The sequence below is a fragment of the Polypterus senegalus genome, chromosome 5 (genome assembly GCF_016835505.1).
Source record: "Polypterus senegalus isolate Bchr_013 chromosome 5, ASM1683550v1, whole genome shotgun sequence".
In the NCBI taxonomy this organism is placed as follows: Eukaryota; Metazoa; Chordata; class Cladistia; order Polypteriformes; family Polypteridae; genus Polypterus; species Polypterus senegalus.
Genome location: NC_053158.1, coordinates 202,834,159 through 202,847,741, shown reverse-complemented (window position 1 = coordinate 202,847,741; position 13,583 = coordinate 202,834,159). Strand labels below are relative to the sequence as shown.

The window sequence follows — 13,583 nt, the reverse complement described above, 5'->3', positions numbered from 1 at the left end:
GCAAAGAGGCTGGCACGTAGCACAAGCCCGAGGGTTGGCGAGTGAAGAGAGCAAGGGGCAAAGTCTCCTAGTTTGTCATAAATAAGTGTGTTATGTTGATTTGTGTATGAAGCTATTGATTTTTTGGAAAAATATTCAGCCCTGGGAGAAAAGGGAATCAAAATAATTAACCCTAAGAGAGTTAATGCACCGTAGGAATGTCCAGACATTTTTAAAATTATTTTTCCTCTATCCTACACGGTCCCTTCTTTCTCATAAAACATGTCTTGCTTTTCTAATGTGAAGCTTTCATTGCTATTTTCCATTCTAAACATTAACCATTTGTCAGTAATGATAATCATCAAGCTCTTTGTCGCACTAACTTGGGGTCGAGAATTAATGGAAAAAAAAGAAAATCGGCAAAGACACGTTAAACGCCACACATGAACAACAGCTGCTTGATTTATCCCTAAATACGACTCTCGTTATCATGAAATGTTAACATGTCGGTATTGCTGTAGGACTATAACCCATTTCTTTTCTGTTTCAATCCCAGTGCAGAGTGTCGGGCGTCTTTGTCTTTGAGATCAAGGTGGTTTCACTACCTACCTCTATGCCGGAAAAAATATTGATCAGTCTTGAGGACTCGGACAGCATTTCCGTAATATATAAAACCATTTTACAGTCCCTCCCTTTCACAGATCCCAGAGTACAGTGGGAAAAGGATCTCTCACTCAACATTTCAGAAACGGAGTGGAAGGTAGCCATGCCCAGAATTCACTCGAGCTCCATATGCACAAAGCATACCATTATTCAACTCAAAATTATCTATCGAACACATCTGTCTCTTTTAAAATTGTCCAAAATGTTTCCAGGGTGAGATCCAACCTACAAACGTTGCAATCGAGCTCCAGCCTCACTGGGCCACATGTTTTAAATGCCTTTCAGACAGCCTTGGGGTCACAATCCCTCCTAATCTGTTAACACCTGTGTTAGGTGGGCTCAAACTGTTAAAAATGCATCCAGGGCAAGACTCGACCTGTGAACATTGAAATCGAGCTCCAGCCTCACTGGGCCACGTGTTCTGGGCCTGCACCAAATTAACAACATTTTGAACAAAAATCTTTCAATGCCCATCAGATAGCCGGGTTGCCACAATCTCGTCTAATCCATTAACAGCTGTGTCTGGTGGGCTCACAAGAGGGTCTTAAAGTGGAGAAGGACAAACAAACTGTAATTACCTTTACTTCACTATTAAGTCAAGTCAGTGGGTAACTGATGTTATATACTATTTGAAATTGGAAAAAATCAAATTCTTACTTAGAGGATCTGTACAAAACTTTTTCAAAACCTGGCAGGTTCTCATCAATAATATCTTAGAATAAGCATTTAAATTGAGGAAGCAGATTCTCTCCCCTCTTTTTTTTTATTCTATTTATGTTTATTCATTTATTTATCTATATACTTATTTTTACTAGTTTTAAAGTTTGGGCTGTGCCCTGCGGTGGGTTGGGGACCTGTCCAGGGTTTGTTTCCTGCCTTGTGCCCTGTGTTGGCTGGGATTGGCTCCAGCAGAACCCCGTGACCCTGTAGTTAGGATATAGCGGGATGGATGGAAGTTTGGGCCTAGCTCTCTTTCTCATGGTTGGGGGTTGATTTGTTTTGAACCTATTTTAATAAAACTTGACTTATTTGTATGGAATGTTATTTGATTTTAATAAAGTCAATAAACTTCAAAAAAAACAAAAAAAAACACAGAGATCAAGGTGGTCCCGTAGCCTCCCACTGACCATTGTAGGTGCACCGAGCAGTGGAATGACACACTGGAATGGCACCCAACAAATAACATCACTAGGTGGCCAATGGAGAGACTGGGCATGATGGTCTGGATGCATGAAACATATCAGGATGTCCGATTCCACCTCACTCTTGTCACGAATCACACCAATCCAACATTTTTCATCAGACATGCACCCAACATGGCCTCCTGCAGGACAGTGGCCTAATATGAGGGATGTATTTGATCCTTTCGGAGTTTGTGATGGTGACAGGGCAGGAGCTCAGTTGCTGCTTCAGTGCTGAACATTCAGACAGTCAATGGACCGTCATCACCAGACGCCCGGATGACTCTCGAGTCTGCCATCTTCAGTAGGGATGTCACGGTGGTGTCTTCGAGGACTGGCTACTCATTTGGCTACGGAGAATCGCATCCTCCGTTCATATCATTTGACATGAAAAAGAGTTTGACAATTTGATAACTTACTGATTAGCATTACTGACACTTGGCGCAGGATGGAAAATAAACGTGAAAGATTTGCATAAGAAAAGTAAGGTTTGTGTTTGGAGAAAGAAGGGACAATGTAGAATAAATGACCAATATTGAAAAAAAAATATCTGCACATTCCCACTCATTGTTAGGGTGCTCTGGAAATTCAAGATGATTTTTTGGATTTGAGAAATCTGCTGTTCAAACCCTGATACCGTTAATTTTTTGTTTACAGCTTTTTCAGAAAGCCCATACAGTTATCTGAATAAGGAAAAAAAAAATCAAATGTCTGTGTTGGTTATAAATCTGTGTTTCTGAGGCCTAAACATAGTGAAGCCAAAAACTCAAATTTTGATAAATTTGAAGGGGCTGCTTTGACCATGCAGGGTCATCTGTTCCAAATGTTTTAATTTCATCACATACTGTATAGTACTAGGGTGATGTACCGTGTTATACATGTAGTGAGAAGTCAAGCAAAGTGACCCCTTTTATTGGCTAACTAAAAAAAATGACAATAAGCAAACGTTTGAGGCAACTCAGGCCCCTTCTTCAGACAAGATGGAATACAGAAACTGGAGTTCCCTGAGTTTATATAGACGGCAGGACAGATACAGCATTGGAAAACCTTTAAGTGGGTCGACTTAAATGTAAAGAATGAATAGACCTGTCCAGGCTAAGATTCATTTAGCAGGAGAGGAGAACATCGTGTACAGTATAGTCAAGATATTTTCATAAGGTGACTATCCAACAAAGTATTATGATGAGTTTTTCCATACAATGTAGATCTGTAGTCATGTCATTTGTAGTCATTGCCCCGAATATGTCCTCTTCCCCGATCCTTCCATTATGGGGGTATCCCAGCTGGGCAAGGGTCCCAGCTGTCTGCCACTCTATCTATCTATCTATCTATCTATCTATCTATCTATCTATCTATCTATCTATCTATCTATCTATCTATCAGTTATATAGTGCCTTTCACATCTATCTATCTATCAGATAGATGTGAAAGGCACTATATAAGTGATAGATAGATAGATGTGAAAGGCACTATATAACTGATAGATAGATGTGAAAGGCACTATATAACTATCTATCAGTTATATAGTGCCTTTCACATCTATCTATCTATTATATAATGCCTTTCATTTCTATCTGTCTGTCTGCTTATCAGTCATATAGTGCCTTTCCCACTTGCCTGTCTTTGAACTAAATCCACTGCATTACTATTAGTACAGTTGTTAGTGTTGCTATTACATGGATCCAGAATCTATGTGACGTGGTGCTGGGCGATATGACGATATATATCGTGGGGACGATAGAAAAGTGTCTATCGTCCTATTTCTCTTCTATCGTTTCTATCGTTTCTAACCTAATTTTATCAATTACTAAAGAAAATATTGCATTAAATAGGCTATGACAAATGAATGATAATGTCTTGTCGCTATGCAATGCATACTCTACCCTTTATATAAGTGATAATCAAGAATAAAAATGAACTTTTTCGCAAAGAAACTCCATCTTGTGGTTTTGTGACAGTTCAGTTAAATGTCACTTCAAATTAAAGTTGCAAAAAAAAGTATGCAATGATATTTTTGTCAAACTTTTCAGAGAATAACTGGAAACGTACTTCATTGTGGGTGGTATATCGTGATATATATCGTTATTGTGATATAAAATAATCCATATCGTGATATATGATTTTTCCATATCGCCCAGCACTAATGTGACGTTTGCACCTTCTCTTTGTCTCTCTGTGGGTTTTCCTTTAACATCTTTAAAGTTCCACCACGTGATAAATTCTATCCTATGCCCATGTGAATTTGAGTGCTGGTCCTGTGGTGTGCTGGTCCACCCTAGTGCCTCATGAACTGCCCTACCTGTAGCTCTGGCTGCCCTAAACTAACCCGCCTTCAGCCTCATTTTAAATCCATTCAGTTTGCTGGTGGGAATTTCCAAGTTTTGACTGCTTATTTCCGATTGTGTTGTCACCTGTATCATTACTGTCTCTGATGCAGCCAGCATCTGCCACTAAGCAAATATTGGGCACACTTTGTGCTGCAAATTGAACCCTTGGGAGACATTCACTTCAGATGCTCTTTGCACCAAGGAGAACACATGTCAGTCCATGAAACTCGTTATCATTCTGCATTATCGAACTTAGCACAACACTGAGTTAATCAAAATGGGATTAACTGACAAAAAGGGAAAAATGAAATCAATAATATGGATTGTTATTCCTCTGGATGGCAAATGCACTACAAGCCATCATTAATCTGTACATGACATCTCCATGGCGAGACTGGCCTTCATGAATGGAAAGAATGATTGAAATGCCGTCAAGTCTGTTTCAAAGGTAACAGGTAGGAAAATAACATGGACTTTGTCAAGCAACATGCAGGTTAGATTTTCACTGTGCAAATGCCAATAAACTTGAATTTTTAGATGCTTTATAGGACATACAGTTTTGCCACTTTGAACCATTGCAAAGTTACCGAACAATTAATTATAAAAGCAGTACTACAGTATACACGCTGGTGCTTGTGTTCTTACATACAGTTTCTCCACTTTTTAATTTTAGCCTTATGCTGAAATTATTTTAATTATTTAAAATAGTATATATTTTTATATATGTTATGGCCAAAACCCGAAGTTCTGCCATTTCCCGAATTGGCCGGCCATTCCGCATTTTGGCTGAGAGGTGTGGCCAAAGTCCAAATTACTAGAAATGACCAGTGTATATGCTACTTTGGCCGGCCATTTCGCGAAGTGGCGAGAACTCCCTGGCCAAAATCTGATGCGCTGATGTAAGACTGTGTCCGCTGAACGTGCAAAGATGCTCAAAAACTTTCAGATGCAGATTCAGAAGTGAGTTTTCCATTCTGGCACAAGAAACTTTCTTGTTCAGAAAGCGGATGCCACTTGAGGCGGCCTTCCCCCCTCGCCCAAACACTAACCTTAAGGTCAATAAAATAGGTCCCTGATGTTAAGTCACTATTTTAGGGTTAAAATGATAACAGAAATGTGAAACCTACTTATATACCTAATCTTAATTATTGTGAAACAACCACGTGGCGTCGGCTTTCTGAACAAGAGCCGCCAAGGCTACACTCTGCAATTGCACCACTAAGTGTGCAACAAATCGCTGCTCGTGCCATTTTTCTTCCGACTTTGGCCGATCGCCCCGTGCTATTTTGCAAACTGGCTGGCCAAATTCCGAAATCAAGGAAAAGATCGGACATTGGCTGGTCAATTTACAGCAACATTGGCCATTTTCCGATTTGGGTGGACACTTCCTGCTTTGGCCGATTTCCGGTTTTGGGCATAACATATATAAACACACTGTATATATTCACGGATAAGTCGGGACTTGATTTTACCGTATAATTTCTGGTATTTTATAATGTCAGTTGTATAAGTTGAATGCGGAAAACTCACGCTATTGGTCCAAGAGATTATATTACGCTAACGTCCACCTGAGAGAGTAACCACAGAGCACACTGCCTTTTTTTTTTCTATGTATTGTGCCTGCGTGACCACACAGTAATACCTGAACTATTCCGAAGCAACGTTTACACTGATTTGTGTTTTTTTGTATCTCACACCCTCATACACCTTTATCGTAAGATTATCCCTTATCTAAGATGGAGTGTTCGATCAAAAGAAAATATGAAGCTGGTTTTAAATTAAATGTCGTTAAAGTAGCGAAAGAAATTTTTAAGTGTGCTGCTGCAACAAAATTCAATGCGGCTGAGAAACTGATGCGAGATTGGAGGAGGCAAGAAGATGTAAAAATAAATAAATAAAATTTAAGTGTCGAATCTTTGAACAGGCGTTTAAGTCGGGGTCTGATTTTATGATCGATTTTTTCAGGTTTCAAGACTCGACTTATACGTGAGTATATATACTGCTCAAAAGAATTAAAGGAACCCTTTTTAATCAGAGTATAGCATAAAGTCAGTGAAACTTATGGGATATTAATCTGGTCAGTTAAGTAGCAGAGGGGGTTGTTAATCAGTTTCAGCTGCTGTGGTGTTAATGAAATTAACAACAGATGCACTAGAGGGGCAACAATGAGATGACCCCCAAAACAGGAATGGTTTAACAGGTGGAGGCCACTGACATTTTTCCCTCCTCATCTTTTCTGACTGTTTCTTCACTAGTTTTGCATTTGGCTACAGTCAGTGTCACTACTGGTAGCATGAGGCGATACCTGGACCCTACAGAGGTTGCACAGGTAGTCCAACTTCTCCAGGATGGCACATCAATACGTGTCATTGCCAGAAGGTTTGCTGTGTCTCCCTGCACAGTCTCAAGGGCATGGAGGAGATTCTAGGAGACAAGCAGTTACTCTAGGAGAGCTGGAGAGGGCCATAGAAGGTCCATAACCCATCAGCAGGACCAGTATCTGCTCCTTTGGGCAAGGAAGAACAGGATGAGCACTGCCAGAGCCCTACAAAATGACCTCCAGCAGGCCACTGGTGTGAATGTCTCTGACCAAACAACCAGAAAGACTTCATGAGGGTGACCCAAGGGCCCCATGTCCTCTAATGGGCCCTGAGCTCACTGCCCAGCAGCATGCAGCTCGATTGGCATTCGCCATAGAATACCAGAATTGGCAGATGCACCACTGGTGCCCTGTGCTTTTTACAGATGAGAGCAGGTTCACCCTGAGCACGTGACAGAAGTGAAAGGGTCTGGAGAAGCCATGGAGAACATTATGCTGCCTGTAACATCATTCAGCATGAGCAGTTTGGTGGTGGGTTAATGATTGTCTGGGGAGGCATATCCATGGAGGGTCACACAGACCGCTACAGGCTTGACAAAGGCACCTTGGCTGCCATTAGGTATCAGGATGAAATCCTTGGACCCATTGTCAGACCCTATGCTGGTACAGTGGCTCCTGGTGCACGACAATTCCTGGCCTCATGTGGTGAGAGTATGCAGGCAGTTCCTGGAGGATCAAGGAATTGATACCATTGACTGGCCACCACACTTTCCTGACCTAAATCCAATAGAACACCTCTGGGACATTATGTTTTGGTCCATCCAATGCCACCAGGTTGCACCTCAGACTGTCCAGGAGCTCAGTGATGCCCTGGTCCAGATCTGGGAGGAGATCCCCCACAACACCATCTGTCATCTCATTAGAAGCATGCACCGATGTTGTCAGGCATGTATACAAGAACACAGGGGCCATACAAAGTGCTGCGTACAATTTGGAGTTGCTGCAATTCAATTTTGGCAAAATGGACTAGCCTGCCACATAATTTTTTCACTCTGATTTTTGGGGCGTCTTTGAATTCAGGGCTCTGTAGGTTGATCATTTTCATTTCCATCAAACACATTACCCAGTCTATATCAGTATAGATATCCATAGATATCCAGGAGGATTTCTTTTTCCCATTGAGATCTGATGTGTTTTCAAAGTGTTCCTTTAATTTTTTGGAGCAGTTTATATATGTATAAGTATGTGTGTAAGCTGTTATAGAGATACTTTTCTCTAGTATTCAAAGTCCCCCAAATGCACCTGAATGTTGCCCCATGCTCATGCATATATTTTTGTTTTTCTTGTCTATTTGGCAGAGTGGATTTCTCCTTGACTGAAGATGATGACACAAATCAGATTATCCTGGATTTAGCAATCTACAGGTGAGACTGAGGTTGTGTGTCCTTGTGTCTCGTGGGCTTTCCTGTACCTGTTTTTTTTTATTTTGTTAAAATGAATCAATACAATTTTATATACATGAACTAATTAAGCAAGTATGGGATAGTACAAATAAAATTCTTATTTTTATGATCACTTGTCTAGAGGAAACTGTTCACGGGAATTTGGGGCCGATGGAAAACGATGGATATGTGGTAGGATTGAACAGGGCATTCAGAATTGTAATGTAGGCCCTAATGAGTCAGTAAACCATTTGAGCATCAAAATCAGAACACAAAACCAGAGTTGTAGTCAAAAGTAATGCGGCAGACTTCTCAAACTAACTTGTTTTGTTTTATTTTCCACCAACCAACACCCATCTTCCTCATTTTGTAAAAGAACAGATCCAAAGCTTGCAAGCTGTGCACAGCCATCTTAGATAGGTGGGTCAAAATGACATAATGTGTTAAGTGACTTCTGTATCACATGACTGGCAATAGGCAAATCAACCCATTACAGCCAACGACACAAATGAAGTATTACAAATACTTAGGGGCACACAAGGTAAAATGGGTGGAAACCCTTCTGCATTGGTCCTCCTCATTCTGTATCTACAATAAGAATTTCTTAATACAAGTGACTGGTATTACAGTGGTACCTTGGTATATGTCCGCTTTGGAAAAAGTCCAACTTGGTATACGTGCTGTTTGGACGGGAAAAATTTTGCTTGGTATACGACCTTTGTTTGGAATATGACTCGTGTGCTAGAACACCGCGCGCTACCCTTGTTTAGATTCTCTCGAGGCAAAGCCGCGATTGCCCACGAGCGTCAGTATGGCAGCTGCTAGCATTCAGTGAACAACCCGCGCTATAACTCTCTGTGAATTTTCGTGTGATTCTGTGTTTTTTCACGTAAATTTGAATTGATTGTTGAAAAGTATGAAGATGGCATGCGTATCCGGGACATGGCTGCTGCATATGCCGTATGGCGAGAACGACGGTATCTATGATTGTGTAAAACAAAGACATTACTAAAAAGCAAAGTGAGGTTAAATTTTATTTTATTTAATCTAATTGCTTTTGTATTTATGTATTTTAGTACAGTATTAAGCAGTGTTTAAATTATTTTATACAACCCTATCAATGTATAATATGCCAATAACAATAGAATTTTTTTTCATGGGAACGGATTAATCATTTTCCCTTAATTTCTTATGGGAATAATTCATTTGGTATACGTCCTGTTTGGTATAAGTCAAAGGATCTGAAATGGATTAAGGACGTACACCGAGGTACCACTGTACTTGAAAAAAGAGAAGTACTTGAGGACTAGAAAGTTACAAATGTAAATCCAGTCATCAAGAAGGGAGACAAAATGGATTCTGGTAATTACAGACCAATAATTCTTTCTTCTGTGCCATGCAAAATTATTTGATTTTGATTTGATTTGATATACGAGGGGGGACCCAAAAATAACCGGAATTTTGTTGTTGTTAGGTTGGTGCTTGTAGTACGTGGTTGGGCCGTTAGGGCGATCTGGTTACACTCCTCACAAGTCAGTGTGTCAAGTGCCTTCAGTCTGGAAGGTTGTGCTTGTGTTCAGTGAATTTTGTAAAAGAAGTTTTGTGCAAGCGTCATTTTTTTACGATGGCCGATTATCGTGAGCAACGCGCGGCAGTGAAATTTTGTTTGTTGCACAAACTATTATTATTGAAACGGTATGACAACCCTGAGCCACCCACCCTACTCACCGGATTTAGCTCCGTGTGATTTTCTTTTTGTTCCCTTGAATGAAAAAACACTTGAAAGGAAGGCGTTTTGCTGACGTCGAAGAGGTAAAACAAGAAACGACCAGAGCATTAATGGGCATTACTTCAGACGAATTTAAAAAATGTTTCGAACAATGGAACAAACGGTTAGATAAGTGTATTTCCGCCAATGGAGAGTACTTTGAAGGAGACTAATTGTAGTTTGTACAGAAAATTAAATTAAACATGTTTTAAAAATATTTCTGGTTATTTTTGGGTCCCCCCTCGTACATTATGGAAACTTTGGTAAGGAAAAAATTTGAAAAGTACCTTTATGAAAATAATATACTACATTATAACCAGCAAGGGATTATGTACGGAAGCGTATTACTGCCACGACATAATAAAAAAAGTTTGCTCACTATCACGTTATAACGTGAAAATATTACATTATAACGTGAAAACATCACGTTAAAACGAGAAATCGTATCATGTGATAACGTGAAAATATAAGATTATAACGTGAAAACATCACGTTAAAACGACAAATAGTATCACGTTAAAACGTAAAATCGCTGTTTGTTGAATAAGCATGAAGCCATATCATGAGCCTTGAAAAACCATCAATCGCTCCATTTATACATATTCCAAACGGCTTTAGTTTGTCATAAGAGTCAACATGCCACATAAAATTAGGTCCAGGATTAATGTACACGCGTCGCATCAGTCGATTCCTCCGTCTTTGCTCAACACCACGGGGGTCTAGAAACTTTATTAAATGCCTCACCTTGGTTTGGGTCACAACATGCCCAGCTTGAATGCAGCTGAGATGGTGTAGCTTGTATCCATGGAGCCTTCCGTGCCCTTCCAGCTGGTCAATGAGAAATGATGCTACCTCCAAAATGTCGGACTGATTTTTTCTTCTGTAAAGCTCCATGTCTTTTAAAATTCTTCTCAGTGTATGCATACTTATTACAAAACCATCCACCTTAGTCAGCAGGAGCAGAATCGCTCCATGTCTGACCCCAAGCATAAAGTAGAATTTGATCAAGTCGTGTAAATGAGCCGTTTCATTTGCAGACGTGCACTCCTCACTGGATAACCAAAAAAGTTTCACGTTATAACATGAAACTTTATCACGTAATTACGTGAAATAGTATCACGTTTTAACGTGATACGATTTCTCGTTTTAACGTGATGTTTTCACGTTATAATGTAATATTTTCACGTTATAACGTGATAGTGAGCATATTTTTTTTATTATGTCGTGGCAGTAATACGCTTCCGTAATTATCTTCCCAGACCAATATTTGTATTTTTTTGAACATGAGGCTTCAATAGTTGACAAAAGCAAAGCATATGACAGAATTACCATAGACATTTAAAAAAAAAAACTTTGACTCAGTCCCACTCCAAAACTATAACTGAAACTAGAAGCTAGAAGTGAAACTAGAAATTGTGGGCATCAGAGGTTACCTGAAAACTGGATCACTGGTAGTAGACAAATAGTCCATCTATGAGTAGAATAGGGTGATCTATGGAGTCCTGAGGGGTCTATCCTGGGACCGATCATTTTTCTGATTTATATTAATGATATTGATTCCTTATAGTTATTAAACTTGTGAAATTCACAATTGACATTAAAATTGGAGCAATGGCAGATGCTGAGGGGGCAGCAAGATCCATTTAGAAAGACTTGGACAACCCTCAGACCTGGGCAAACACTTCGAAAATGGAAAAGTGCTACATGTGGGCAAAAGGAACATCAATTGTAAATACAAGATAAGAATGTGGAATAGCAGGTCCATGGCTCAGCAATTGGAAGCCAATTTTAAATAATTAATCACGCCCCGATAAAGTGCAGGGTCCAATCGGGTGCGGGTGTGCATGATTGCATTTCGCTCTACAGTTAATTTGGGGCAACTACCTGACTGTGCTGCATACACGTGTGGAGGCAGGCGGCTCATTCAGACACCTCAATGATGCTGTGGAGGGAGCAGCTTCTCACACCCGTACCCAATTAGGGAGCAGAGTTAATAGAAGCCTACATGGGACAGAAGGTGGGAGGATCAGAAAACAAATCGGCAGAAGGAAAGAGAAGGAGCCAGAGGTTAAAAGACTGGACAGAGGGAAGCAGGCAGGGAGACAAGAATGAGCTTATGCGTGTATAAGTGTGTGAGAACAATACTAACGGCAGAGAGTCGGGAAGAGAGCCCCTTTGGTTAAGGAGTGTGCGGCCAGTTCTCTGGGGTAGTAAAGTGGATCACTCTGGCTGAGCGATTCAGGGAACTGGAAAGGCGGTGGGAGTCAGCAAGGTTTGGAGTGGGAGCCTTATTTGGAGCCATGGATAATAGGGACTCGAGCCTGTGTTCGGATTGGGTAGCCCTGCTGGCAGCCATGGGACAGCAGGGACCCTGAACCTGTGGAAGGACTATTTGACTGTTGGTTAGGCATCTTCTTCTGCTGCAAGGTCTGGTTAGGATAATGGGAGGAGACACCAGGCTCAAGGAAAGCACCAGGGACTAACATGTAAAGGACAGATGCCTGCCTTGAAATTTTAACCTCGTTTTTAATGGAATAATTTGATTGATGTTAACCTACACAATTCACTTCTTTTTATTGGGTTATTTATTTGTGGAACTTTTGATGCACTGCATTTTTGAACACTGTTTTGGAGTTTTAAATAAAAGCACAGGATCACTTTCACACCTACTCCTTCCTTTGTGTGTTGTGTCCTCCTATGCTTTGCTCATCCCTCAGTTAAGTTATCGGCGGTTGTGGGTTCAAGTGGCTACCTGGAAAGATCCAGTAGCGTGGGGCTGACCCGCACCATCACAAGTTGACACTGAGCTACAGGAAGTGACCTCTGAAAGGGATTTGGGGGTTTATGGTGACACAACACCTAAGCAGTGTGCAGAAGCAACTTAAAGGCAAATACAATGTTAAGTTACAGTATATCATAAAAACTGTTGAATATAACTCGAGAGACGTTATGCTCGGACTATATAAAACACTTGTGGGACCACATCTGGAGTACAGTAGAACCTCGGGTCACGACCATAATTCGTTCCAAAACTCTGTTCGTAACCCGATTTGGTCGTGACCCAAAGTAATTTTCCCCCATAGGATTGTATGTAAATACAATTAATCCGTTCCGGACCAAACGAGCTGTATGTAAATATATTTTTTTAAAGATTTTTAAGCACAAAAATAGTTAATTATACCATAGAATGCATAGTGTAATAGTAAACTAAATGTAAAAACATTGAACATTAACTGCCTTCTCGGCCTTACGCGGTCAACTCGCTCTCTCGTGCGCTCTCTCTCTCTCTCGCTCACTCGCTGCACAGGGAGAGACTGAACACGTGCAGAAATCATCGGCGTACGAACCGGAAGGGAAACTGGCTTGTTCCTCACCCGAGTGTTTGGTCGTGAACAGATGCAAAAGTTTGGTGAACTTTTTGGTCGTAACCTGATTTGTATGTTTGTGACCCGAACTTCCACTGTACTGTGTGCAGTTCTGGTCACCATGACACTTGAAGCTATGCAGTGGAAAGCCACCAAGTGCACCCCAGGACTTAAGGACATGTCATACTGTGACAGAGTCGGAGAATTAAACTGCACGAGGACCTAATCTAGGTCTTTAAAATTTGCAAAACCATCGAGTTTTGCAAGTAGAGCCAGCAAAATTCTTTCAGCTTAAGGAGAAATCACATACTCGAGGACACCTGTATAGCATATTTATTTTTTTTATTTTTTTTTCTCTAGCTTTTGGAGTTTTTTTTTTTGTTTTTTCTGTCCACCCTGGCCATCGGACCTTACTTATTCTATGTTAAATAATGTTGACTTATGTTTATTTTTTATTGTGTCTTCTATTTTTCTATTCATTTTGTAAAGCACTTTGAGCTACATTTTTTTGTATGAAAATGTGCTTTATAAATAAATG

At 40.4% G+C, this 13,583-nt stretch overlaps 1 protein-coding gene across 1 annotated transcript in view; it reads left to right on the top strand.

Moving 5' to 3' along the window:
* Positions 1 to 13,583, top strand: part of dnaaf11 (dynein axonemal assembly factor 11) — a 93,053-nt gene that overhangs the window by 43,447 nt on the left and 36,023 nt on the right. Inside the window, exon 8 of the mRNA XM_039753986.1 lies at positions 7,829 to 7,894. Within this exon, the coding sequence (XP_039609920.1) occupies positions 7,829 to 7,894 (66 nt within the window). The remainder of the gene's footprint in view (positions 1 to 7,828; positions 7,895 to 13,583) is intronic.